General features: G+C 58.8%; 1 protein-coding gene across 1 annotated transcript in view; it reads left to right on the forward strand.

Annotated features, from left to right (window-relative positions):
* The first annotated feature begins 3,032 nt into the window (after positions 1-3,032).
* The window catches only part of LAMA5 (laminin subunit alpha 5), a 44,481-nt gene continuing 20,617 nt past the window's right edge, over positions 3,033-26,896 (forward strand). Inside the window, exons 1-30 of the mRNA XM_058433263.1 lie at positions 3,033-3,038; positions 3,604-3,721; positions 4,496-4,614; positions 4,730-4,900; positions 5,008-5,105; positions 10,084-10,199; positions 10,312-10,430; positions 10,516-10,606; positions 10,897-11,031; positions 11,225-11,284; positions 18,022-18,162; positions 18,262-18,399; positions 18,481-18,615; positions 18,693-18,827; positions 18,904-19,041; positions 20,216-20,268; positions 20,561-20,666; positions 21,573-21,625; positions 21,716-21,821; positions 22,200-22,299; positions 22,455-22,611; positions 22,758-22,896; positions 23,445-23,587; positions 23,669-23,775; positions 23,907-24,060; positions 24,432-24,592; positions 24,669-24,777; positions 25,877-25,974; positions 26,062-26,263; positions 26,392-26,518. Coding sequence (XP_058289246.1) covers positions 3,033-3,038; positions 3,604-3,721; positions 4,496-4,614; positions 4,730-4,900; positions 5,008-5,105; positions 10,084-10,199; positions 10,312-10,430; positions 10,516-10,606; positions 10,897-11,031; positions 11,225-11,284; positions 18,022-18,162; positions 18,262-18,399; positions 18,481-18,615; positions 18,693-18,827; positions 18,904-19,041; positions 20,216-20,268; positions 20,561-20,666; positions 21,573-21,625; positions 21,716-21,821; positions 22,200-22,299; positions 22,455-22,611; positions 22,758-22,896; positions 23,445-23,587; positions 23,669-23,775; positions 23,907-24,060; positions 24,432-24,592; positions 24,669-24,777; positions 25,877-25,974; positions 26,062-26,263; positions 26,392-26,518 — 3,535 coding nt within the window. The remainder of the gene's footprint in view (positions 3,039-3,603; positions 3,722-4,495; positions 4,615-4,729; positions 4,901-5,007; positions 5,106-10,083; positions 10,200-10,311; positions 10,431-10,515; positions 10,607-10,896; positions 11,032-11,224; positions 11,285-18,021; positions 18,163-18,261; positions 18,400-18,480; positions 18,616-18,692; positions 18,828-18,903; positions 19,042-20,215; positions 20,269-20,560; positions 20,667-21,572; positions 21,626-21,715; positions 21,822-22,199; positions 22,300-22,454; positions 22,612-22,757; positions 22,897-23,444; positions 23,588-23,668; positions 23,776-23,906; positions 24,061-24,431; positions 24,593-24,668; positions 24,778-25,876; positions 25,975-26,061; positions 26,264-26,391; positions 26,519-26,896) is intronic.

The following is a 26,896-nucleotide window of genomic DNA, read 5'->3' on the forward strand; positions in this document are numbered from 1 at the left end:
CGTCCTCCCTCCTAGGGTGCTCGAACCTTCATGCCCCCACGAAAGGCATTTTATCCTGATGCCCCTCTCTGCAGCAATTCCCACTGCCCTGTGCCCAGGAAGGGGAAGTGTCCGCCCCAGGGCCACACAATCCCGGAAGCCTGGAGCCTGCCTGGGCCCTGGGTCCTGGGCCCCGTGCTCCTGGGGCTCTCGCCGACCCCCTGTGAGGCAGTGGTCACCGGGCAGAGGCCTCCTCTGGGAGCCGTGGCCCTCCCAGGTCAGGCTGAGTTGGGGGGACTGGGGGTGCAGTGGCTGAGAGGCGGGTCCGGCTGCTGTCCTGGAGACGTGCCTGCCCCAAAATAGCCGATTTTTAAAAATAACTCAGGCGGCTTTTGTTTGGCTTTTGCTTTAAAAGAATTTTTTTTTTTTTCTTTCTGCACAGAACTATGTAGCAGCGGAAAGGTCAGCACTGGCAGCTGAGCTGAGCCGGGCGTGCAGGGGGAGGGGCGGTCCTGAAGCCCGGGGTCTGCGCTCGCTCCGGGTCATGGCGAGGGCGGCCGGTGTGGCTCTGGGAGCCGTGACCAGGTCAGAGACAGATGGGAGTCCTCCAGTGCGGGCTTCCCTTCCTGTGAGCGTCTGTGCAGCCACCAGGCCCTCGAGGACAGCTGTCCAGGGCCCGTGTCTGACAGACAGATGGTTGGGATGGGGGACAGACAGGAGGCCAGGATCTTCCCGTGTGTCCCAGGGGTTGGGAGGGCGAAGTGTCTGTGTCCCCTCATCCTGCTGATCAGTGTCTTCAAGTCAATATTTGTGCAAGTGCTCTCAGCTGGGAAAAATGTGACTGGCCTGCTGAAGGGGAGGGGGGAGGACGGATCGGGCCGAGGAGGGCGCAGCCTCCATCATCCAGGCGCTGAGGGAACAGCGGGGGCGGCCCCCAGGAGGCTCAGTTGGGACCTTTAGTCTCCTTCGGAGCCTTTGGTGGGAGGGGCTGTGCTGCCAGCTCCCCGAGAACAGCCTGTGTCTGTGCCCCCGTCCACCTGGAGCGGACCCCTCCCTGTCCAGGCACAGGGGCCATTGGCCCCCACCTGGGACTCTCTGGAATGCTTGTGGTCAGGCCTACAGGGGGCTGCTGAGGCCCAGGTGTGGGGCTGGGTATAGGGTCTGTCCCTGAAGAGGCTCAAACCCCTCTCTGCTGGACAGGGCATGTCTCCCTGCCCCCCACCCACAGGGAGGTAGACGATGACCTCAGAGCCTGGCAGCCGGTGAATAGGCCTGTGCCCCGCCCCCACCCAGAAGGCTGCGCTTGGCTCCCACAGTCCCCGCCACGCCAAGCCCTCTGAGAAGGGTGGGATTTGGACCTGGTATGTCTGGAGTCCTGGAACCTTGCCCCCTACCTGGAGTCTGGGCAGCCTGTGCCCCCAAGGGCTGAAGCTATGAGGGGTCTGTGGTCTTTTCATGGGGGACCCCACAGCAGTCTCAGTCCAGCTCAGTCCAGTGGGGTGACTGTAGGTCTCGTGCAGCTCTGGGGGACCCCGCTCTCCTTGGGGCCCTAGGCTCCCAGTCCTACCTGGCCAACAGCACCCAGCTGTTTCCGGGCGCACCTGCTGTTCCCGGGCGCACCTGCTGTGGGGAGAAACCCTCCGGAGGAGTGGGCACTGGCGGGTCAGGGTGCCGAGGAGGTGTGGTGGGTGGCCATGGGGTGTGGCATGACCCTCGGAGGCCTGCTGGCCTTTTTAGGGCCCACCTGGGGGCCCACCTGTGAGCAGAGGACGGGATGGTCCCCACTGCCGCCCGCAAAGAGTTGGGCTGAGTACTGAGGTCTCCCAAGGTCTCCACTGCGGACCCTGTGGGCCTGTCAGGGGAGGTGTGGGCCGGGACAGGCAGGCCACACCTGTGCTGTGGGTCTGTGAGTTGCCTCTCTCCCCAGCACCTGGGCCTCCTTGTACAGGTTGGGGGGGAGGTTCGTGTTTCCTCCGCCTCCCTGCCAGGTCCCTGTGGAGCATCTGCCTGGCAGAGCCCTTTCCCCTTTGTTTGAGAGGGGCTGGGGAGGGGCTCACCCTCCCTTGGAGCCTCCAGGCTTGTGACAGGGCCTGGAGACACCTTCCCTCCTTTGCCCCCACATAGTGGGAGGCTAGGGCTCCCCTCAGAGGCTATGGCGGGTGGGAGCACTTGGCCGCAGCAGGGACTGAGCCCTGGCTTGCATGAGTGTGAAGGCGGGGTGCTGCCTGGGTACTGCCCCCTCCTGTGTGCCTCCAGATCCCCCCTGCTCCTGGGTGCAGCCTCTTGCCATTGAGGCCATGGGCTGTTTTTAGGGACCAGAGACCTTTTCAGAGGGGGCCTGTGGCCTGGGTCCATGGAGGAGCCACCCCCACAGTGTTTCACTGTTGGGCCAGCGCGTGTGTGTGCACCCCCAGGTGCAGGCATGGAGGCCCATGGTCATTTCAGGTGGGTGCAGAGATGAGGCTGGGTAGCACTGACTGCTGGGGGTGGGAGAGGCTCAGGCCTGGAGTCCTGAGGGCAGGGTGTCAGGGGATAGGTAGGGAGGGAGGGAAGCCCAGGCTGATCAGAGGCCTGAGGGGAGCCAGCAGGCCTGGTCTGTGCGGAGAAAAGGGCCTGGGCCTGGGGAGACGTCCACAGCTGAGGGTTGGGGGAGGGGCTGCAGTCAGGGAAGGCTTCTCTGAGGAGGTGTACAAAGCGCCCTGTGGAGACTGAGCCAGGCTCTCCCCCAGCCCTGAGGCACAGACACATGGGCTGTCCCTGGGTGGAGGTCGGGCTGACACATGGGGAGAAAGCAGGCAGAGCCAGGGTGGGGCCGGGGCAGGGGCTTGGGGTTTCGGGGGCCTGGGAAGGAGCAGCTTTCCTCTGCCCTGGGCAGGGCTGCCCTGACACGCACCGGGCCACAGCAGTGCTACTGCCCCAGTGCCTGGGCTGGTGGAGTCTCCGAGGCAGGCTTAGCTTGGAGAGGGCCCCCTGCCTGCAAGGCTGAGCCCCGCTTGCTCCCTGCAGCCCGGCCCCTGCAGGCTCAGTGGGCCCCTGGCTGTGGGCTGGTCAGCATGCGAGTGAGTGGAGCCTGGGGAGGGGTGCCTGGCGTGAGGTGGGGGCAGGGGCCCCATCTTAGGAACGGCTGACCTGTCAGAGGGACTAGGGGGTTGGACCTTTGGACCTGCCCGGTGGCAGGGACCACTATCTGGCCACTGGGCCTGGCTGGACGTCAGGGCTGTGGGGACAGTGGGGTGTGTTCCTGCCTCCACCCCGGCCAGTCCCTACCGGGCCGTAGGTAGGCCACTCCCTAGCTTGCTCCGTCTGCAGCCACACAGCTTGCAGGACCATGGGGAACCCCAAACTCCTGTGGCAGGGAAGGGGAGGAGGCAGTGCATTGCTCCCCAGCACAGGCGGGGAGCCCTTCCAGGAGGGCTGGTTCCCGGGGGCTCATCTCCATCCCTGAGGAGCCCTCCTCCCTGGGTTCGTCTGCCCCACACAGGCAAACCCTGAGGTGCCCACTGTGTGGCGAGGGTGCCACGTCCCCTGCTGTGGCCTCACCTGAGGGGCAGAAACTGAGCCAGGGCCCTGGGATCACGGGAATCCAGGCGCCCCTGGCTCCCCTGACGCCCTCGCGTCCCGCAGGTCTTCCACGTGGCCTACGTCCTCATCAAGTTTGCCAACTCACCCCGGCCGGACCTCTGGGTGCTGGAGCGGTCCATGGACTTTGGCCACACCTACCAGCCCTGGCAGTTCTTTGCGTGTGAGTCTCTGCCGCCACAGGGCCTGGGGGGCGAGGTGGGGGGGTCCCTGGGCAGGCCCTCCATGACTAGGCTTCTGAAGGTCTCCGAACACCCAGCCCTGCCCTCACCTGGCTGCTGTGGTCATGACTGTCAGACGAGGACCTGAAGGCTCATGGGGATTTACTGGCTCCTGTCCCTGGCGTCGGGCACAGCTGGGTCCAGGGGCTGTGGCGCCGGGAATCTCTGGTGCCATCTCTTGGCTGCCTCTGGATGGCTTCCTGCGCCGGCAGCTCCCTGTGGTGACAAAAGGGCCCTGGCAGCTCCCACCTCGCTCCCTGCCAGCCTAGCCACCTGTGTCAGGAGTACTGGAGTGCTAGCCTAGATACTGGCCGTCCTTGGCCCCGTGCCACCCTGACCAGTCATGCTGGTGGGAGTGGGTGCTCCTCCCCAGTAGAGCAGGCCTGGTCACGTGTCCCCCAAAATTCCCTGGCCTGAGAATGGGGGAGGGGCGGGTCAGTGATGGGCAGTAGGCGTCTGTCCCCAAGGAAGGGGGTGAGGATGGTCACTGGGGGGGGGTCACTCGCACTCGAAGCGTGCAAGGGAGAGCGGTGGGGGGCAGTGCAGTCCAACGGGCCAGGACCCCTCAGCCAGTGAGCTGTGGTCTCTGTCACATGGTCTCTTGGCCCGTGGGAGCCTCAGTGGCGAGGCCCAGAGACGTCAAGGGGCCCGGGGCACTGAGGGCGCCCAGGCTTTCCTGGTGATCCAGCGCCCTCCTCTCCCACCATTCCCTGCAGCCTCCAAGAGGGACTGTCTGGAGCGGTTTGGGCCACAGACGCTGGAGCGCATCACACGGGACGACGCGGCCATCTGCACCACCGAGTACTCACGCATCGTGCCCCTGGAGAACGGAGAGGTGGGCCGGGAGGGGCAGCGCGGTGCAGGGGCTGGAGAAGGGAGAGGTGGGCCCGGGAGGGGCGGTGCTGAGCAGGCGCTGGGGCCACACTGGCCTCACCGCATACTGCCCGCAGATCGTGGTGTCCCTGGTGAACGGACGTCCAGGTGCCATGAATTTCTCCTACTCGCCACTGCTACGTGAGTTCACCAAGGCCACCAACGTCCGCCTGCGCTTCCTGCGCACCAACACGCTGCTGGGCCACCTCATGGGGAAGGCGCTGCGGGACCCCACAGTCACCCGCCGGGTGAGCTGCCCATGGCCCAGGCGGGGGAGGGGGACTGGCCGGGTGGACCCGGGACTCAGAGTGGGTGAGGCCTGGCCACCTGGCGCTCACGGAGCCTGCGGGTGCAGTATTATTACAGCATCAAGGATATCAGCATCGGAGGCCGCTGTGTCTGCCACGGCCACGCGGATGCCTGCGATGCCAAAGACCCCACGGACCCGTTCAGGTGAGGCCCCATTCAGGTGTGGCCCCTTTCGGGTGAGGCCCCATTCAGGTGTGGCCCCGTTCGGGCGTGGCGCCGTTCGGGTGTGGCACCGTTCGGGTGAGGCCCTGTTCAGGTGTGGTTCTCAGCTCCCTGCCTGTCCTTGTCACCCCTGCCTAACCTGAGGGTGGGTGACCTGGTTCCATGGCCCACCACGACCCTACTCTCTGTGTGACCTGAACTGACGACCACCGCACGGGCCTCAGTTTCCTCATCTGTGCAGTGATGTGGAGGCCAGGGCATGTGCGGCCTCCCCAGGGAGCCTTATCTTGGTTTGCGGGGGGGCCTTGCCCTGCTGCCAGCAGAAGTGGGGCTCTCCGGAACCCCAGGCCAGCTGGCCTTCCCACCATAGTGGACACCTGGGGCCCCGTGGAGGGGAGTCAGTGATGGGGATGATTGATCCCCAACTCCACGCCTGCATCCCCCCGAATGGACAGGTGCCCACTATCTGCCGAGGCAGCCCTAATTCACTTTGGGGGTACCCGCCCAGCTCCCCCAACCTTTTAGGACACAACAGACAACTTCCCTGCTGCCCCAGCCCTGACCTTCACTCCAGCCAAGCAGGGACCAGGGCCCAGGACGGGGATGGCGGGGTGGGGGCAGCCAACACCCCACATCTGCTGTGCCCTTTGTGCTTGCTTTCGGGGGCGGCCGAGGGCACTGCAGAGCATCCACCTCCCGGGAGCCCCTCACAGAACGGGCAGTGGCCCTGGTGCTGGCACCTGCACATGCTGGGCCTCACCCAGAATCCTCAGTAAGGTAGGGCCGGGCTCATTCTGCCGAGAAGCAGCCCCAGGGCACGTCCATCCTTTCCTCCCTCCCTCTGTTGGTTCCTTCAGCCAGCAGCTGTGTGTTGAGCGCCTAACCCATGCTGGGCCCTTTTCCTGGGAATGGGAACACAGGGTGGGACCCCATCCCAGCCTCAGGAGCACCTGTTCTGGGGGAGGCAGCTGGGAAACACACAAACCAGTACTCAGCGTGGTGCCCGGAGGGTGTAACACCCGAGGGTGGCAGTGCAGTCATGGGGCTGGACAGAAGCCACTCAGAGTGGTGCAGCTGAGGCTGAGTGTATGACGAGGCTCCTGGGCCCCCAGCAGGGAGCCGGCAGGGCTCATCTAGTGCCTGCAACTGAGCAGCCCAACTTCATGCGCTTGGATTTGGGACCTGCCCCTGCCTTCTGCAGGGGTCTTACTGCTCTGTCCACACTCCAGTTTACAGGGGAGGTGGGGAGGCGGGTGGAGCTCAGACAGGATAAAGGTTCACTCCCATTCTCACGGCCAGTGCTGAGCAGAGGTGGCAGCCCCAGGCCCCTTCGGATGTGGCTGATGGGTCTGAGGGGAGGAGTGGCACAGTCACCTGAGCCGGAGGACTTGGGCTGTTTGCCAGGAGCTATGGGCCCTGGGGACCCACCCTGGACACTGGTTGCTGCCAGCACAGCTTCAGGCTGCTGAGCTCCAGCAGAGCTAAGTTGTCCTGGGAAATTAAGTGCCAAGTGGGGACACAGCTCATGACAGCAAGGAGTGGAACCCGCCAGGCAGCCAAATGGGCCTCCAAGGAGAGGAAGGGCACAGAAGCCGGAGCTTGCCTTGGCCTGCAGGGAAGACATTGCCATCCCCTGACTCACCGCACCTGGGTGTGGACTGAGCTCAGCTCTCCCTGCAGGTGCAAGCAGGGGTGACTGGGAATCTTTCCTGGAACCACAGACTCTGTTACCAGCACCTGGTCACGCACCAGTGTTCCAAAACATCAGCCTGCCCGTGTTCTCCCTGCACCCTTTACCCGCCACCCCGTCTCTCCTCCAGGGAAGGGGGCTCCATGTTTTCAGCCAGCAATTTTCTGCCTCTTTACCTCCACCATCACCTTACTCCCACCCAAACCATCACCCCCACTACCAGCCCACCCCCACCGTCATCACCCCCAGCATCACCGTCATCACCCCCAGCATCACCGTCACCACCCCCAGCATCACCGTCATCACCCCCAGCATCGCCGTCACCACCCCCAGCATCACCGTCATCACCCCCAGCATCAGCGTCGTGACCCCCAGCATCACCGTCACCACCCCCAGCATCACCGTCATCACCCCCAGCATCACCGTCATCACCCCCACCATCACCGTCGTGACCCCCACCATCACCTCCACCATCACTGTCATCACCCCCACCTTCACCGTCATCACCCCCACCATGACCGTCATCACCCCCGCCGTCACCATCATCACCCCCGCCGTCACCATCACCCCCACCGTCACCATCCCCCCACCGTCAAGATCCCCCCACCGTCAACCATCCCCACCGTCATCACCCCCCATCATCCCCACATCACCATCCCCACATCACCATCCCCACCATCACCATTACCGTCATCACCCATCAACCCCACCATCACCATCACCATTACCGTCATCACCCAACCATCAACCACACCATCACCATCATCACCCCACCATCACCATTATCACCATCACCATCCCCACCATCACCATCCTCCTTCCTGAAATGCACCCCATAGTTTTTCTATTCCATGACAGTCTACCCAGAATTGTCTGAAAATGGCTGTTTTGTCCTCCCTCTTGAATGATAGTTGAGCTGACTGTAGGATTCGTGGTTGGTAGCTGTGTCTCTCAGCACTTTGGAGAAATGATTTGACTGTCTCTTCACCTCTCCAGGTGCTTGGGAGAGTCCATTGTCCCTGCAGTTGCTGATCCTCTGTGGGTCATCTTCCTCTCCCGGACTTTTTATGAGCCATTGGTGTTCTGCAGATTTATTGTGATGTGTTGAGGATTGGGATTTTTTTCTTGCTCAGGACTCAAACTTTTTTTTTTTTTTTTTGTATTTTTAGTAGAGACGGGGTGGTTTCACCATGTTAGCCAAGATGGTCTCGATCTCCTGACCTTGTGATCCACCTGCCTCAGCCTCCAAAGTGCTGGGATTACAGGTGTGAGCCACCGCACCTGGCCATGTGTTCATTATTAATTCCAGACCATCCTTGGCCATTCTTCCTGACTGTTGGCTCCATTTCCTACCTCTTTTCCCCTGGAGTCCCCATTAGATACAGGAGCACCTTCTGGTTTCCTTCTCGTAATTTCTATTTCCTGTCTATCTTCTGAGTTGTCTTCTGGATAGCTTCTTTAGCTCTTCTTCCACTTCACTAAATCTCTCTTCCACTGTGTCTGGTCTGCTGTTTAGCCCATCCATTGAGTCTTTAATTTTATAGTTTCATTTTTCATTTCTAGAAGTTCTGATTGGTTCTTTTTCACATCTGCCTGTTTTCCATAGTGTTTTTTTAATATGTTTTAGATTTCTGTTTTATTTTATTTTATTCTTTTTTGAGACAGAGTATCACACTCTTGCTCAGGCTGGAGTGCAGTGGCACAATCTCGGCTCACTGCAAGCTCCACCTCCCGGGTTCATGCCATTCTCCTGCCTCATCCTCCTGAATAGCTGGGACTACAGGCACCAGCCACCACACCCGGCTAATTTTTTGTATTTTTCTTTAGTAGAGATGGAGTTTCACCTTGTTAGCCAGATGGTCTCGATCTCCTGACCTCGTGATCCACCCGCCTTGGCTTCCCAAAGTGCTGGCATTACAGGCGTGAGCCACTGCGCCCAGCCTATGTTTTAGATTTCCTTATGACCATTTTTAACATTCTTCTCCGGCTTCTACTAGATTACTCCATTTTGTGAGGTTCTTGGGGCTCTTTCTGCTGACCTGCCACATTGTTTCTCTGCAAGGTCTTTAGCAGGGTTTATCTTTGTGCTTCTGGTGTGCCCTGGGATTGGGATGGTTTTGGGAGAGCTTTTGCTATGCACCCCAGGGTATCGCCAGCCTGGCACCACTTTTCCTATCAATTTCTTGACTATGTGGATTTTTGAAAAACGGAGCACCAGCTTCAGGCCCTTGCTTATGGGTACTTGGAGTTGGTGTGAAGATAGAACAGCTTCTTTGTTGATCACCTGTGCCAACAGGCAGTTTATTTCCCAATTCCTCTCACTGAGGGTATGGCCTTCCCAGATTGGATTCTGAGAGAAAGCAGTACTGATTCCCGAGGCCCTGTGAGGTGGGCTCCGTGGAGGACAGGACTAGAGCTGGACGATTTGAGGCTCTGGGTCTAATCCTCTCGGATTGACTTCTGGGGTCCTGCTCAGGAAACACACTGCCCTGCAGCCTCCGGCAGGGCCTGATCTGGGGCGGGGACTCCCGCTGCGGTCTGGCTGTGTTGTGTGCTGGGGCAAGGCTTTGGTCTGCTTGTCCTGGCTAATATTGAGCAGTAGGTGCTTCTAACCTCAGGCCTTGTCTCCCTCCAGCTGTCACTGTGCCCACGGGACATAAGGCAAGATTCCAGCCCTCTGACTTAGTGTCCACCCCAGCTGGAAGAAGGAAGCAGTTCTTGGCCACTTGGCCCTAGGGAGGTGACCAGGATGCCTAGGAGTCCTGCCTGCTAAGCGAAATCTGAGCCTTGGGGGGTGCAAATGGACCCCTTTCCCTTCTGGCTCAGGGAGGTCCTGGGCTTACGCTCCAGTCCTGGCCGAAGTGGAAAGGTCATAACTCAGTTTTGGAGAACGCAGGTCTCCATCCTGACCTGCAGGCAAGGGGGACTCTACTGACCCCTGAGCTGCCCTGTCCTAGGCCCCACCCAGTCAACGCACACCTGCTCCCCAGTCCCGCCTCCGCAAAGGCCCTGCGAGACCCTGTCCTCCACCGCCTCTTTCCTTGTGTCCATTTCCTGAGCCTGGGGAAGTTGCGTCAGAGCCACTGGCTCGGGGATGCTGAGTCTGGGCAAGCGCTTGCTGCCTGACAGCTGGAGAAACAGCAGCGGAGGGCCGTGTCCATGTGGCAAGCCAAGCCATCGAGGGGATCACAGGCCCCTTCAGGGAAGGGACTTAGCACCTGCCACCTGTCTCCAGGATGGGCCTGAGCCCCCCTCCTGTGTACCCCACAGGCTGCAGTGCACCTGTCAGCACAACACCTGTGGGGGCACCTGCGACCGCTGCTGCCCCGGCTTCAACCAGCAGCCGTGGAAGCCTGCGACTGCCAACAGCGCCAACGAGTGCCAATGTGAGTGCCTCCTCCCACACACGCGTGTCCTGTCCACACCCTGACCCATGAGAGGGCCCCGGTGCCTGGGCCTGTGGAGGGCGTGCCGACAGCTGTGCTCCCTTCTCTCTAGCCTGTAACTGCCACGGCCATGCCACCGACTGTTACTACGACCCTGAGGTGGACCGGCGCCGCGCCAGCCAGAGCCTGGATGGCACCTATCAGGGTGGGGGCGTCTGTATCGACTGCCAGGTGGGCTGGGCTAGAGGGCTGGGAATGGGCTGGCCCCAAGGTAGGGCAGGGACCTCCCCAGACTCAACGGCCATTGCACCCCCAGCACCACACCACCGGCGTCAACTGTGAGCGCTGCCTGCCCGGCTTCTACCGCTCTCCCGACCACCCTCTCGACTCGCCCCACGTCTGCCGCCGTGAGTGGGATCAGCTGGGCGGGTGTCCTGGGTCTCAGGGTCTGCCCGGAAAGAGGCATTCTTGGGCCTTTGGGGCTGCTTTGGAGGGGATGTCCTGAGCTTCCAGGCCAGCCCAGGATGGAGCCTCCCAGGCCACGGGGCGGGTCCCCAGCTCTCATGTCCCCCCAGGGGGCCTGGCTGTAGCCCTCATCCCCGTGGCCCTGGCTGGGGAGGTAGAGACTGCCCCATCTTGGAGCCCGCCCCTTGGGTCCTGGTAGCTCCAGGCTTACCCAGCTCCTGCCCCTGCCCAGGCTGCAACTGCGAGTCCGACTTCACGGATAGCACCTGCGAGGACCTGACGGGTCGCTGCTACTGCCGGCCCAACTTCTCCGGGGAGCGGTGTGACGTGTGTGCCAAGGGCTTCACAGGCTTCCCAAGTTGCTACCGTGAGCACCTGCCAGGGGCATCTGAACAGACACCACTGCCTGCTGGACTCCAGGAGCGCTGCGGGTGGTGGAGGGGTTCCCCGGGGTGGGTTGTGTTGTCCTCCGATTGCGCTGAGAGACAAAGGGTGGCAGGGGGTGTAGGGTGCTGGGGTTCTGAGCAGGCCTGGCCAACGTGCATGTCTCTTCCCCTCAGCGACGCCCTCATCCTCCAATGACACCAGGGAGCAGGTGCTGCCAGCCGGCCAGATTGTGAGTAAGTGTCCTTGAGGCCCCCAGGTCCCCAGCCTGCCCTGCAGCCATGGGAGCAGCTTCACAGGAAGTTCTTGGAGAAGAAGGATTTTCATTTGGTCACTTTATTTTTGGCTTATTTCTTTTTATGCAAATTATGTCTATTCACACTGGAAAACCTTCAGAAATATAGGTAGGTATAAAGCCAAAGAAAAAAGTTAGCCCAGGCAACATGGTAAAACCCTATCTCTATGGAAAATACAAAAATTAGCCGGGCGTAGTGATGTGTGCCTGTAGTTTGAGCTACTCCGGAGGCTGAGGTGGAAGGATTGCTTGAGCCTGGAAGGCTGAGACTGCAGTGAGCCATGATTATACTACAGCACTCCAGCCTGGGCAACAGAGTGAGACCTTGTTTCAAAAAAGAAAATTGGGGGCCGGGCGTGGTGGCTCACGCCTGTAATCCCAGCACTTCGGGAGGCCAAGGCGGGTGGATCACCTGAGGTCAGGAGTTCAAGGCCAGCCTGGCTAACATGGTGAAACCCTGTCTCTACTAGCTGTGCACGGTGGCCGGCGCCTGTAGTCCCAGCTACTTGGGAGGCTGAGGCAGGAAAATCGCTTGAACCAGGAAGGCGGAGCTTGCAGTGAGCCGAGATTGCACCACTGCACCCCAGCCTGGGCAACAGAGCGAAACTCCATCTCAAAAAGAAAAACACAAAAAGTTAGCCACAATTCCACCACCTCTGCACAGCACTTGAATGCTCTCTGTACACAAGCACTTCTCTTTCGCAAGCTTCGTCATGCGCTCTGCACCCTGTCCTGTGATTACGTCCCAGCCGCAATCCTGCAAACACATTGTCTTGTGGCCCGTTTCATAGGGACTAATGAAGTATTTATTTAAACAACCCCCAGTAGTTGGAAATCTAGGTTCTTTTTTTTTTTAATTATGCTGTGATAAAGCATTATTAAGATGAGGTAGAAAACTGGCCGGGCACAGTGGCTCACACCTGTAATCCCAGCGCTTTGGGAGGCCGAGGCAGGCAGGTGGATCACCCGAGGTCGGGAGTTAAGACACCAGCCTGGCCAACATGGTGAAACCCCATCTCTACTAAAAATACAAAAATTAGCCAGGCGTGGTGGTGCGTGCCTATAATCCCAGCTACTTGGGGGACTGAGGCAGGAGAATCGCTTGAACCTGGTTGCAGTGAGCTGAGATCCACCATCGCACTCCAGCCTAGGTGACAGAGTGAGACTCCATCTCAAAAAATAAATTAAAAAAAAAAAAAAAGTCTCCCAGCCTACAGTCACAGCCACAGGGCAGCATGGCACCTGCTGACCAAACCATCGCCATTACCACATAGCAGAGTCTATCACTCTTGGCTTGATAGACAAAAAATATTCTCAAGTCAGAGCCATGTTGCCTCGCTTTTTAGTGTTTCTGGAATTGGGACGTGTCTTTTGCTTGATGGCATATCACAGTCTAGTTGGTAGGGTTTTTCCCTTTCGTGACAGGACACACAAGCGTGGCATCTTTCCCAGTGAGTGGGGTCTTAGATTGTATTTGATATTACGTTTTTTTTTTTTTTTTTGAGATGGAGTTTCGCTCTTTTTGCCCAGGCTGGAATGCAATGGTGTGATCTTGGCTCGCTACCACCTATGCCTCCCAGATGCAAATGATTCTTCTGCCTCAGCCTACCGAGTAGCTGGGATTACAGGCATGCGCCACTACGCCCAGCTAATTTTGTATTTTTAGTAGAGACAGAGTTTCTCCATGTTGGTCAGGCTGGTCTTGAACTCCCGACCTCAGGTAATTCGCCTGCCTTGGTGTCCTAAAGTGCTGGGATTACAAGCATGAGCCACCATGCCTGGCACGATATTGTGTTGTTTTTAGCTGCACTTTGACTACTCTGTAAGCTTGAATCTTGACTTTTCAACTGCTTTCTTTCTTTTTTTTTTTTTTTTTTTTTTTTTTTTGACGGAGTTTCACTCTTGTTGCCCAGGCTGGAGTGCAATGCTGCAATCTCAGCTCACTGCAACCTCTGCCCCCCGAGTTCAAATGATTCTCCTGCCTCAGCTTCCCAAGTAGCTGGGATTACAGGCATACGCCACCATGCCTGGCTAATTTTTGTATTTTTAGTGGAGACGGGCTCTCTCCATGTTGGTCAGGCTGGTCTCGAACTCCTGACCTCAAGGGATCTGCCCGCCTCAGCCTCCCAAAGTTCTGGGATTACAGGCGTAAGCCTCTGCTCCCAGCCTGTATCACCTATTTCTTATAAGTTGTGTGTTTTTCTCCTGATGGGTCACTTGCCCCTAATTTTTTGGGGGAGCTTTTTTCTGTGTCCTGATTTTGTAAATTTTTAGGTGACTCTGCCCATGTTGTTCTACTGAATCTCTGGCTGGGTCGGATTTAGATGCTGCTCCCTTACCCAGGAATTCTCTTGTCTGCTGGTTCTGTGATGGTTTTCTTTTTTACGTGGAAATGTTTAGTTTTTCATCAATAGTGTAAACCAGGGGTCAACAAACTGTCGGAAAAGGTCCAGACGGTAAATGTCATAGACTGAGGGCCGTGTGGTCCCTGTGGGGAAACTCCTCAGCTCTACCGTTACCAGCTGTAGCTTGCAAGCAGCCATAGAACGTGTATTCATGAGTGGGCTTGGCGGCGTTCCAATAAAACTTTATTTACAAAAACAAGTGAGGAGTCCATAGACTAGTTTGCTAATCCCTGGTGTAAACTGACAGTTTATCTTTTTGCTACTGGGCCATAGTAAGCGCTCAGTAATTACCTGTGGCTGTACAGTATTCGCTTTCAGTGTGTTCATTACAATGAATTGTATTGTCTTTCCTAACGGGGACACAGTGTTGAACATCAATATTTTATTTTGTCTAAATTCACAAGTGAGATTGTTTTGGTTTTGTAAAATACTTGGGAAATGATCCACACTTTTTAATGCTCCCAATCAGTTTAAAAATCACAGAAATTATTTACTTGTTAAAAGTCTGGTCAAACTTACAAAACCCTTTGGTCTTCATACCTGTTTTTCTTTTCTTTTCTTTTTTTTTGAGACGGAGTCTCGCTCTGTCACCCAGACTGGAGTGCAGTGGCACGATCTCGGCCCACTGCAAGCTCCACCTTCCAGGTTTACGCCATTCTCCTGCCTCAGCCTCCTGAGTAGCTGTGACTACAGGTGCCCGCCACCACGCCCGGCTAATTTTTTTATGTTTTTAGTAGAGATGGGGTTTCATCGTGTTAAGCAGGATGGTCTCGATCTCCTGACCTCATGATCCGCCCGCCTTGGCCTCCCAAAGTGCTGGGATTACAGGTGTAAGCCACTGAGCCCGGCCTCTGATACCTGTTTTTCAACAGAGATCTTAAATTAAGATTTTAATGTATTCTATGGCTGTTGTATTCAGTTTTCTACCTCACCCTTTTTTTTTTGAGATGGAGTCTCACTCTGTCGTCCAGGCTGGAGTGCAGTTGCACGATCTCGGCTCACTGCAACCTCCGCCTCCTGGGTTCAAGCGATTCTCCTTCCTCAGTCTCCCGAATAGCTGGGATTACAGGCACCTGCCACCACGCCTGGCCAATTTTTTGTATTTTTATTAGAGACGGGGTTTCACCATGTTGGCCAGGCTGGTCTTGAACTCTGACCACAAGTGATCCACCTGCCTCAGCCTCTCAAAGTGCTGGCATTACAGGCGTGAGCCACCGTGCCCAGCCAGTTTTCTTCCTCATCGTAAGTCAGGTTTGATTATTTGTATTAGCAAATTGTGTATTTTGTTTGGATTTTTAAATGTATTGACATAAAGTTATGCACAATAGCCTGTTATAAAGTTAAAATTTCTGTTCATTTCTGTTCTCGTCTATTTTTATTTTTATTTTCTTTCTCTTTTTTTTTTGGTTGATCAGACCTAACAGAGGTTCATTGCATTTGCTGGTCTGTTCGAAGTACAGGTGCGGTTCTCTGATACGACCTGCTGAGGTTTTTCTTTCTTTAGTTGGGAGAAGAGATTTTCCTTTCTAATATTCAATTTCTTTAATCCACTTTGTATATTACTTTTTTTAAATAGCTTCTTGAGTTATTATTTTTAGTCTGTCTTCATTCCCAACCAAAAGGCTTAAAGCAGTGGTTGTCAGCCAGTGGTGACTTTGATGCACAGGAAGCATTTGATGATGTCTGGAGACATTTTTGGTTGTGATGATTGATGGATGTAACTGATCCAGTGGGTAGAAGCTAGGGATGCTGCGAACCTCCTACAACACATGACTGCTCCTGCACACACAACAGAGAGTTATCCAGCCCAGAATGTCAGTAGTCCTGAGGCTGGGAAACTCTAGTTTAAAGCTATAAATTTTCCTCAGAGTACAGCTTTGGCTAGGTGTCTCGTAGTTTGAGATGTGGGGTGTTCTCATTGCTGTTTTTTTTTTTTAAATAGTCTATCATTTGGGGTTTTATTTTCTTTCAACCTGTCACTGTTGAAGGTGCTGAGGTTTCCCTCGGGTCCTTTTCATGGTGTTCAGTTCTGGTTTTGCTGCATCATAGTTAGACTTGGCACACTGACAGTTTCTGCCTTTTGTCATTGGAATTTGAGATTTTCTTTGTTTCTCACCTAGAATGTGACGTCTTTTATTTTTTAAATTTATTTATTTATTTATTTATTTTGACACAGAGTTTCACTCTGTCACCCAGGCTGGCGTCCAGTTGCACAATCTCGGCTCACTGCAACCTCCACCTCCTAGGTTCAAGTGATTCTCCTGCCTCAGCCTCCCGAGTAGCTGGGATTGATTACAGGCGCCTACCACCATACTTGGGTAATTTTTGTATTTTTAGTAGAGATGGGGTTTTACCATGTTGGTCAGGCTGGTCTCGAACTCCTGACCTCAGTTGATCCACCCGCCTCAGCCTCCTAAAGTGCTGGGATTACAGGCATGAGCCACCGCGACTGGCAGTTTCTGCCTTTTGTTTTTGGAATTTGAGATTTTCTTTGTTTCTAATCTAGAATGTGACCACTTTTAGGTTGTTCCAGGAACACTAGACAGGAATGTGTGTTCTCTATGGAGTATCGATTTGGCATGTTAAAGCAGGCTTGTGGCCAGGCGCGATGGCTCACGCCTGTAATCCCAGCACTTTGGGAGGCTAAGGTGGGCGGATCACCTGAAGTTGGGAGTTCGAGATGAACCTGACCAACATGGAGAAACCCTGTCTCTACTAAAAATACAAAATAAGCTGTGCATGGTGGCGCATGCCTGTAATCCCAGCTACTCGGGAGGCTGAGGCAGGAGAATGGCTTGAACCCGGGAGGTAGAGTTTGCGGTGAGCCGAGATGGCACCACTGCACTCCAGCCTGGGTGACAAGAGTGGAAAAAAAAAAAAAGCAGGCTTGTTCATTATGCTCTTCAAACCCACAGTACCCTTGCTTAATTTCTGTCCCTCTGAGCTGTCACATTCTAACTATGTATCTCCATCCAGTCTTTGTCTCTCTGAGACTCTGGTTTTGCCAAATTCTCCTTGTCGTTTTAATAGTTTTAGCTTCCCTCACCCCCAGGACACGTTTCCTGCTTCTAGAAGTTCGTTTCTGCTGCCCTGTTGGGTGGTGTGCCTGAGCTTCCCTCTGTCTTATTACTGCCATGCCTTCTGTCCTCACTCACCTCTGTGTTTGCGTCCACCCCAGCTCCCTGCACACAGCTCTTGGTTTACCACCTGTCTGAGGCGTTGGCTTAAGCTACGCTCTTTCAAGAGGCTATGGCTGGAGTTTCCTCTTGGTCACGCTGACGTCTTCAGTTTTTATCTCATGAAGGAGACAGCCCAGCCCCAGGATGGTCCTTCCCGCTGTCAGTTCGGGCTCGCTCCTGCCCTTGTATCGTTTCGCCTTTTCTGCTGAAATGTTTCCTTTCCTGACTTTCACAAGTTAGAGCAAGAAAACGTGCTTTGATTTTGGTCTGTGTTTTTGCTACTGTTTCCTCTCTGGGGAGGTTTGCAAGCTCTCTTTCTGCGTTCTGGTCTGACCAGTGGTTACTCTTACATTTTTGACAAGTATTGAACCTTTATTTTTCTGTCAGTAACAAAAACTGAAGCATGTTCACGACCCTCCTTTCATGTGTAAGTTAAGACATTTGATACATTCTTTCTACCTTCTTCCCAACACCCGACATTGTTTCTAAAGAAACTATAATTTGCTTTGCGGCTTGTTTGGAGTTTTGATTTGTTTGTATTTTCTCTTTGTGTTAATGCTTGCAGCTAACTAGGAATCTACGTAACAAATAACTAATGAAGCGTTTTGATAGTTGGCCTGACTTTTCTGCACGCCACTGTTTTCCCAAACACGCCTCTTCCTTGTTGAAATTTTTCCTTTCCCCATTGTTCAGGCTGGAGTGCACTGTCACGATCTCAGCTCACTGCAACCTCCGCCTCCCGGGTTCAAGCGGTTCTCCTGCCCCAGCCTCCCAAGTAGCTGGGATTACAGGCGTGCGCCACTATGCCCAGCTAATTTTTGTATTTTTAGTAGAGACAGGGTTTCACTATGTTGGTCAGGCTGGTCTCGAACTCTTGACCTCGTGATCCGCCCGCCTCGGCCTCCCAGAGTGCTGAGATTACAGGCGTGAGCCACCATGCCCAGCCCTTGTTGGGATTTTTATTCTTTTATTTCCTAGTTAGTGTCGTGTAAAAGTGTAAGAAAATGAGTTCGTGGAGAGGGAAGGTTTTCCAGGAGGGGCGTACTGGGGTCTGCAGGGCATCTGAGACTCCCCTGCCTGTCCCCACTCTCCAGATTGTGACTGTAGCGCGGCAGGGACCCAGGGCAACGCCTGCCGGAAGGACCCGAGGGTGGGACGCTGCGTGTGCAAACCCAACTTCCAAGGCACCCATTGTGAGCTCTGCGCGCCAGGGTTCTATGGCCCCGGCTGCCAGCGTGAGTCCCCCTCTCCCCGCTCAACCTCTACCTGCGCTCGAGGCGGACACCAGAGACCTGGTGCCTCTGACCAAGCATGTGGGCCGCCCTTTCCTGCAGCCTGCCAGTGTTCCAGCCCTGGAGTGGCCGATGACCGCTGTGACCCTGACACAGGCCGGTGCAGGTGCCGAGAGGGCTTCGAGGGAGCCACATGTGATCGCTGTGCGCCCGGCTACTTCCACTTCCCTCTCTGCCAGTGTGAGTGGCACCTCTCCATGTGGGCATGGGTAGGGGAGGCCCGTGGGCCTGGTCTACCCTGACATCCACTCTGCTCTGCAGTGTGCGGCTGCAGCCCTGCAGGAACCCTGCCCGAGGGCTGCGATGAGGCCGGCCGCTGCTTGTGCCAGCCTGAGTTTGCTGGACCGCATTGTGACCGGTGCCGCCCTGGCTACCATGGTTTCCCCAACTGCCAAGGTGAGCAGAGGGTCAGGGCAGGAAGGGGCTCTGCCACCCACATGGCGCCAGGGCCTGACCCCATTGTCCCCCTGCAGCATGCACCTGCGACCCCCGGGGAGCCCTGGACCAGCTCTGTGGGGCGGGAGGTTTGTGCCGCTGCCGCCCCGGCTACACAGGCACCGCCTGCCAGGAATGCAGCCCCGGCTTCCACGGCTTCCCCAGCTGTGTCCGTGAGTGCCTAGGGAGGAAGTGGTGGGGAGGTGGGTGCGGTCTCCACTGCGTGCCCACAACGATCCTTGTCTGCAGCCTGCCACTGCTCTGCCGAAGGCTCCCTGCACGCAGCCTGCGACCCCCGGAGTGGGCAGTGCAGCTGCCGGCCTCGCGTGACGGGGCTGCGGTGTGACACGTGTGTGCCCGGTGCCTACAACTTCCCCTACTGCGAAGGTGAGCAGGCAGGTGGCTGTGTGCACCAGGTGCTGGGCCTGTTCGTGGGTGTATGTGCTGTTCACACGCTGCCTGCCTTCTTGTGACTCTGTTCACGTGCATCTATGTGCTGTGTGTACTGCGACTACATCCCCATGCTCTGTGTTCGTGCCTTGTTCACATGCTGTGCAGGAGTGTCTGTGTACTGCCCGTGTCTGCGTACTGTGCATCCGCGCCTGTCGTGTCTCGTGAGTGTGGGTGTGTGTGTTGTGTTTTGTGTGTGTACGCGTGTCATGTTGCCTGTGGGTGCGTGTGTCGCCTAAGTGTGGGTGCGTGTGTCACGTAAGTGGGTGCGCGTGTCGCATAAGTGGGTGCACATGTTGCATGTCGCGTAAGTGTGGGTGCACGTGTCGTGTAAGTGGGTTTGTGTGTCACGTGGGTGCGCGTGTCGCGTGTCTCAAGTCTGCATGCGCATGTCGTTTAAGTGGGTGTGCACTTCGTGTAAGTGTGGACACGTGTGTCACGTAAGTGGATGCGCGTGTCGCGTAAGTGGGTGCACGTGTCGCGTAAGTGGGTACGCGCATCGCGTAAATGTGGGCGCATGTCACGTAGGTGGGTGTGCGCGCCATGTAAGTGTGGGTGCACACGTTGCATAAGTGGGCACGTGTCGTGTAAATGGGCATGCGTGTCGCATAAGTGGGTGTGCGTGTCGCGTAAGTGGGCGCGTGTTGTGTAAATGGGCATGCGTGTCCCGTAAGTGTGGGTGCGCGTGTCATGTGTGGGTGCGCACATCGCCTAAGTGGGTGCGTGTGTCACGTGTCTCGTGTGGGTGTGCACGTTCGTGTCCTTTCACGGGTGTGTGCGTGTGTTAGTGCATGTGTAGTGGGTGCATTTTCACGTGCGTTTGTGTGCTTGTTCGGATGTGTGTCACACTGCGTGTGGAATGTCCACGGGTATCCCACGCAGTGCACGTTTGCATGCGTGTCCACGAGCAGGTGCTGTGTGGTGGGATGGCATGTCCGTTGCTGCGGAGGGAGCACGGAGGTGCGTGTTTTCAGGCCGTCCATGTGGATGAGAGGCACCTGCGCTGGTCCTCAGCTCCCGTGGGACCGTGGGTTCTGGTTGGGCCTGGGACGCCCTTGGCCTTCCGAGTTGGTCACCGGGGAATGACCGAGGCATGGTCCTCTCTTCACAGCTGGCTCTTGCCACCCTGCCGGTCTGGCCCCAGTGGATCCTGCCCTTTCTGAGGTGAGCCCAAGTCTGCTCGTGTGTGGGAGATGAGTGGAGACCCAGGCCAAGCTAAAAGTCCCAAGTCCGGTGAGACCAGGGCTTCCTGCCTGCTGCTCAGTTGCCATGGCAACCCCAGGGCCTGTCTGCTCCTTAGGCTGGTCCTCTGCCCCCACTGCAGGTGACTCCTGTGAGTCACAGGTGAGGGCCCTCAGCCCTCAGCCCTCACTACCCCTTGTCAGGGCTCTATGGCTGAGGTTTGTGGGTGGGAGAGCAGGGCGCCGCTCTGACCTGCAGTCTTGTCCTCTGCCAGGCACAGGTTCCCTGTATGTGCCGGGCTCACGTGGAGGGGCCGAGCTGTGACCGCTGCAAACCTGGGTTCTGGGGACTGAGCCCCAGCAACCCCGAGGGCTGTACCCGTGAGTGTGCCCTGGAGGGAGTATTGGGGTACAGGGGTTCCTTGGTGAACTGTACCTGCAAGTGTATCCTGGAGGGAATATTGGGGTACAGGGTTCCTGGGGCGGCTGGAGCCCGTGAGTGTGCCCTGGAGGGAGTGGTGGGATATGGGGTTCCTCGGGGGATTGTACCCATGAGTGCTCCCTGAAGGGAATGTTGGGGTGTGGGGTTCCTCAGGGGGGCTGCGAGGGTGCCCTGAGGGAGTATTGGGGGTATGGAAGTTCCTTGGGGGGCTAGAGCCTATGAGTGTGCCCTAAAGGGAGTATTGGGGTATGGGGGTTCCTCGGAGGGGCTGCACCTGTGAGTGTGCCCTGGAGGGAGTGTTGGGGTATGGGGTTCCTCAGGGGATTGCACCCATGAGTGTGTCCTGGAGGGAATGTTGGGGTGTGGAGGGTTTCTGCGTGGGACTGGAGTCCATGAGTGTGCTCTGGAGGGAGTGTTGGGGTATGGGATTTCCTCGGGGGGCTGGAGCCTGTGAGTGTGCCCTGGAGGGAATGTTGGGGTGTGGGGTTCCTCCAGGGATTATACCCATGAGGGTGTCCTGGAGGGAGTGTTGGGGTACAGGGGTTCCTAGGGGGGCTGGAGTCTGTGAGTGTGCTCTAGAGGGAGTGTTGGGGTACGGAATTTCCTTGGGGGGCTACAGCCTGTAGTGTGCTCTGGAGGGAGTGTTGGCGTATAGGGGTTCCTTGGGGAACTGTACCCGCAAGTGTATCCTGGAGGGAGTGTTGGGGTGCAGGGGTTCCTGGGGGGGGGCTGGAGCCCGTGAGTGTGCCCTGGAGGGGGTGTTAGTGTGTGGGGGTTCCTCGGGGGGGCTGGAGCCAGGCTCTCCTGCCCCACTAAGCATCTGAGTCCTGCTCTGCTCTTCCCAGGATGCAGCTGCGACCCCAGGGGCACGCTGGGTGGAGTTGCTGAGTGCCAGCCAGTGAGTCTGAGGACCAAGGTGTGGGGGATTTGGGGGCACACGGGTTGGGACCCTACCCTGCCCCACTTCACCTCCTCCCTCGGCCCCCAGCGCACCGGCCAGTGCTTCTGCAAGCCCCACGTGTGTGGCCAGGCCTGCGCAGCCTGCAAGGATGGCTTCTTTGGACTGGATCAGACTGACTATTTCGGCTGCCGCAGTGAGTGCCCACTTGCTCATCGCAGACCACAGCCTGGCCTCCCCTCAGTTTATGCTGGGGAACCCAAGGCCCAGAGGGACAAGTGCAGCCTGGGCAGCATGAGGCCCGGGTGATGGACGGCTGCCCTTTGGTGCCAGCCTCTGCCAGGGTGTGGGAGAGGGGGCGCAGCTCCCACCCAGATGTGTGGCGTCCTCTCCCCTGTCCTGCACCCGGGCAGACGGCAGTTCCCCCACCCTCGCCCTTGCCCTCACCCTCACCCCGAGCCCTGACTCTCCATTGTCCAGAGAGCCCCAGGCAGGCTTCTCAGTCTGGCTGTGAGGGGCCCCTGAGGCTGGGTGGGGGCCAGGCAGCCTCTGACCTCCCAGCTTCTCCCTGCAGGCTGCCGGTGTGACATTGGCGGTGCGCTGGGCCAGAGCTGTGAACCGAGGACGGGCGCCTGTCGGTGCCGCCCCAACACCCAGGGCCCTACCTGCAGCGAGTGGGTACCCCTTCCCCACTGGGTGGCGGGGAGCGGGGCAGGCAGCTTGTCCTCCGGGCCCACATGAGGCCTCGCCCTCCCTGGAGATCCGGGGCCACTGTGCAGGGCCAGGTAGGATGGCCAGGCTGCACCTGACCAGCCCCTGCTGTGGCCAGGCCTGCGAGGGACCACTACCTCCCGGACCTGCACCACCTGCGCCTGGAGCTGGAGGAGGCCACCACACCTGAGGGTCACGCCGTGCGCTTTGGCTTCAACCCCCTCGAGTTTGAGAACTTCAGCTGGAGGGGCTACGCGCAGATGGCACCTGTCCAGGTGAGCGCTGTGCTCCCCCTCCCAGCCTCAGCCTAGAAGTGGAGCCAGGCATGGCTGGCAGGGAGGGGTGGGCAGGCCCCTTGAAGGCCCGGGCCTCAGACTGGCAGTGGTCAGGGAGAGTGACCCGACGCTCCACGCCCACCCAGCCTAGGATCGTGGCCAGGCTGAACCTGACCTCCCCCGACCTTTTCTGGCTTGTCTTCCGATACGTCAACCGGGGGGCCATGAGTGTGAGCGGGCGGGTCTCTGTGCGAGAGGAGGGCAGGTCGGCCACCTGCGCCAACTGTGAGTGGGGTCCCTGGGCCACAGCCCCTGCCCCGCAGCCCCTGCCCCGCAGCCCCTGCCCCGCAGCCCCTGCCCCTGCCCCCTCCCCGCTCCCCACCTGCCCACTGCCCGCATCCCCCGCCCTGCCCGTCCCCCACCCCCTGCCCCTTGCCTCCCTCCCTGCCCTGCCCTCCCCTGCCTCCCCTGCCCTGCACTCTGCGCCGCCCTGCCTGCCCCTGCCCCCCCTCCCCCCGCCCCTGCCCGGCACCCCCTGCCCTCTCCTCCTGCCCCTGCTGCCCCGCTGCCCTGCCTGCCGCACCCCTGCCCCTGCCCCGCCCCCACCTGCCCCCTGCCCTGGCCCCTCCTGCCCCTGCCCCTGCCCCTGCCCCACCCTGCCCTACCCAGCCCTACCCAGCTCCTGCCCCATCAGCCCAGCCCACTCCCAAGCCCCGCCACCTTCCTCTGGCTCATGTGGGTGGTAGGACCAGCCTATCCCCAACCCTGTAGGGGGTACAGCCTGGGGTGGCCCCAAGGGCTGTGCTCAGGAGTCTCACCCCCTGCCTCCCCAGGCACAGTGCAGAGCCAGCCCGTGGCCTTCCCACCCAGCACGGAACCTGCCTTCATCACCGTGCCCCAGAGGGGCTTCGGAGAGCCCTTCGTGCTGAACCCTGGCACCTGGGCCCTGCTTGTGGAGGCCGAAGGGGTGCTCCTGGTGAGGCGGGGGCCAGAGTGAGGGCTGGGGGCCGGGTCAGGGGGTGGGCCCACCACTCTCAGCAGCACCTCCACCCTGCAGGACTACGTGGTTCTGCTGCCTAGCGCATACTACGAGGCGGCACTCCTGCAGCTGCGGGTGACCGAGGCCTGCACATACCGCCCCTCTGCCCAGCAGTCTGGCAACAAGTGAGGGCCACGCGTGCGGTGGGACCGGGGTGGGGGCTGCCTGGACCCCCACTGTGCCTGGCTTCCCCCACTCAGGCTGTCTCTGGGGACCTGGGCGGACCTGGGGCTGACCACGGCCTGTGTCCCCTCAGCTGCCTCCTCTACACACACCTCCCCCTGGATGGCTTCCCCTCAGCCGCTGGGCTGGAGGCCCTGTGTCGCCAGGACAACAGCCTGCCCCGGCCCTGCCCCACGGAGCAGCTCAGCCCATCGCATCCACCACTGATCACCTGCACGGGCAGTGATGTGCGTGTCCTGGGACCCCACGGAGCAATGGGTGTTGTAGGACCTTGGCCTGGGGGCTGGGGGTCCTGTGGCAGGTTATAGGAGCAGGGCACTGCCTCAGGCAATGGAGCCCAGCACCCAGTCAGGGATCCCCTGCCTCCTGCCTCCTGCCTCCTGCCTCCTGCCTCCTGCCTCCTGCGTGTGTGTCCTCGGTGCCTGTCTGTACATGGGGTCGGCTGTGGCCTCCACATACAGTTCAGCCCCCACCACTCGCCTGGAGCTGTCCGGGTCAGGGCGGGACTCAGCTGAGGGGCAGGCCCTGGGGTCAGGGAGGTACTGGAGTGGGAGCGGACGGAGGTCGTGGGCCTCCCGTCATCCTGCCTTCCCTGCAGGTGGACGTCCAGCTTCAGGTGGCAGTGCCGCAGCCGGGCCGCTACGCCCTGGTGGTGGAGTACGCCAATGAGGACGCCCGGCAGGAGGTGGGCGTGGCCGTGCACACCCCACAGCGGGCCCCCCAGCAGGGGCTGCTATCTCTGCACCCCTGCCTGTACAGGTGAGTGGGAGCCGGTGGGGCTGGAGTAAGGGCATGCCCGGGGCTGCCCCACCTGCTGACCACCCTCCCCCCATAGCACCCTGTGCCGGGGCACCACCCGGGATACCCAGGACCGCCTGGCTGTCTTCCACCTGGACTCGGAGGCCAGCGTGAGGCTCACAGCTGAGCAGGCACGCTTCTTCCTGGTAAGGACCCCTCAGGCCCCCACCCCAAGGGGTCAGCTTCTTTCAGAAGATTTGAAACATGCATGAGAGGGGAGAGGACAGTTGGGGTCCCAGGTCCCCAAGGTGGCCACACTCGCTCATGCTTTGGAACACCCCTCCTGCAAGCGTTTTGTGGATTCGGTCCCTTTTGACGTCCCCCCGAGCTGTTCTACGTGCTCAGGAAAGCACCTGCGGTCACAGCTCCAGGCCCCAGGGCAGCCACCTCCTGGCACAGACAGCGTTGGTTGGTTGCCTGTCCTGGAACTTTCTTTTTTTCTCTTTTTCTTTTGAAATGGAGTCTCACTCTGTCATCCAGGCTAGAGTGCAATGGTAAGATCTTGGCTCACTGCAACCTCCACCTCCTGGGTTCGAGCGATTCTCATGCCTCAGTCTCCCAAGTACCTGGGACTATAGGCATTCACCACCAGGCCCGGCTAATTTTTGTATTTTTAGGAGAGACGGGGTTTCACCATATTGGCCAGGCTAGTCTCAAACTCCCGACCTCAGGTGATCCGCCCTCTTGGGCCTCCCAAAATGCTGGGATTACAGATAGGAGCCACCACACCTGGCCTGGAACTTTCTATAAATGCCACACAACATGTTCTGTGCAGCCGCGTCTCCCACCATTGTGTCTGCAGATAAGTTGCCGTGTTCCAAGACACCAACCTCACATGGCCACACGGGAAGGGAGAACCCATTTGCGGCTTGTGCCTGCTGAGCGCCTGCCTGGGCCAGGTCCTGGGAGAGCTGGGCCTGTCCCGGCCCGGTTGGCACCAAGCAGCACTCGAGATAAGGGTGGGGGAACAGTGACGGATGGGAGGGCGAGGGGGAGGAAGAGGGCTATCGGAGGAGCCGCATAGGCCTGTGGGCCCAGGAACTGGCCCACACGCTGGGCTATGGGTGGGGTTTGTGCAGCCAGAGCAGGAGCAAGAGTTTCCCGCAAAGAGCAGGGCTCTGTCGGACACCTGGGTTTGCAGTTTCCTGGGTCTGAGCTGTGTGACCGGCCCCCGCATTGTACCGCCTGCACCCCCCATCCTCCCCGCACCACGGGCATTGCAGCATCTCGTCCCTCTGCCTGCAGCACGGGGTCACTCTGGTACCCATTGAGGAGTTCAGCCCGGAGTTCGTGGAACCCCGGGTCCGCTGCATCAGCAGCCATGGCACCTTTGGCCCCGGCAGGTAGTGGCAGGTAGTGGGCCTGGGAGGGGTGCGGCGGAGGGCCCGGCGGCAGGGCCGGCTCTGACTCACCCACTGTGCTCTCACCAGTGCTGCCTGTCTGCCCTCGCGCTTCCCGAAGCCGCCCCAGCCCATCATCCTCAGGGACTGCCAGGTGATCCCGCTGCCGCCCGGCCTCCCGCTGACCCACGCACAGGATCTCACTCCAGCCACGTCCACAACCGGACCCCAACCTCGGCCGCCCACCGCCGTGGACCCTGATGCGGAGCCCACCCTGCTGCGTGAGCCCCAGGTGAGGGCTGTGGTCCCTAGAGGGACGGGGGTGTCAGGGCAGGAATCTAGGCCCCAACCCAGGGCAGGCGGTCCAGGGGCCAGCAGGGGCTCATAGCTCAGCCTGCTCACTGGGGCCTATCCCTGCAGGCCACCGTGGTCTTCACCACCCATGTGCCCACACTGGGCCGCTATGCCTTCCTGCTGCATGGCTACCAGCCAGCCCACCCCACCTTCCGCGTGGAAGTCCTCATCAACGCCGGCCGCGTGTGGCAGGGTGAGTGTCTGGTGTAGGGGGTGGAGAGGCTACCGCACACGATGAGGCTGGAACGCCGGCGCCACAGTGTGGCCTGTGCTACCTGCTATGAGTGACAGGCAACACGACCCTGTCCTGCCGTCAGTTCTCAAACTAGCCACCCTTGCAGCCTGCAGCCCCCACCCGCCCGCCCGCCCCCATTCCCAGAAAAGGCTGGGTCTCGCCTCTGTCTCGTGTGTTGGGAAGCCCCTTTGTGCTCCATGGCATGTGGCCAGTTGAAGGCTTGCCCCAGGATGCCGCTGGCAGCACATGTGGCCCTGTGTGTTTGTCTGGTTCCTGGCTTGGCCAAGCCTGGGGTCCCGCACGTGGAGTTGACCGGCACCTAGAGGTGTCCTGCAT

This window comes from Hylobates moloch, unplaced genomic scaffold (assembly GCF_009828535.3).
Source record: "Hylobates moloch isolate HMO894 unplaced genomic scaffold, HMol_V3 SCAFFOLD_21, whole genome shotgun sequence".
In the NCBI taxonomy this organism is placed as follows: domain Eukaryota; kingdom Metazoa; phylum Chordata; class Mammalia; order Primates; family Hylobatidae; genus Hylobates; species Hylobates moloch.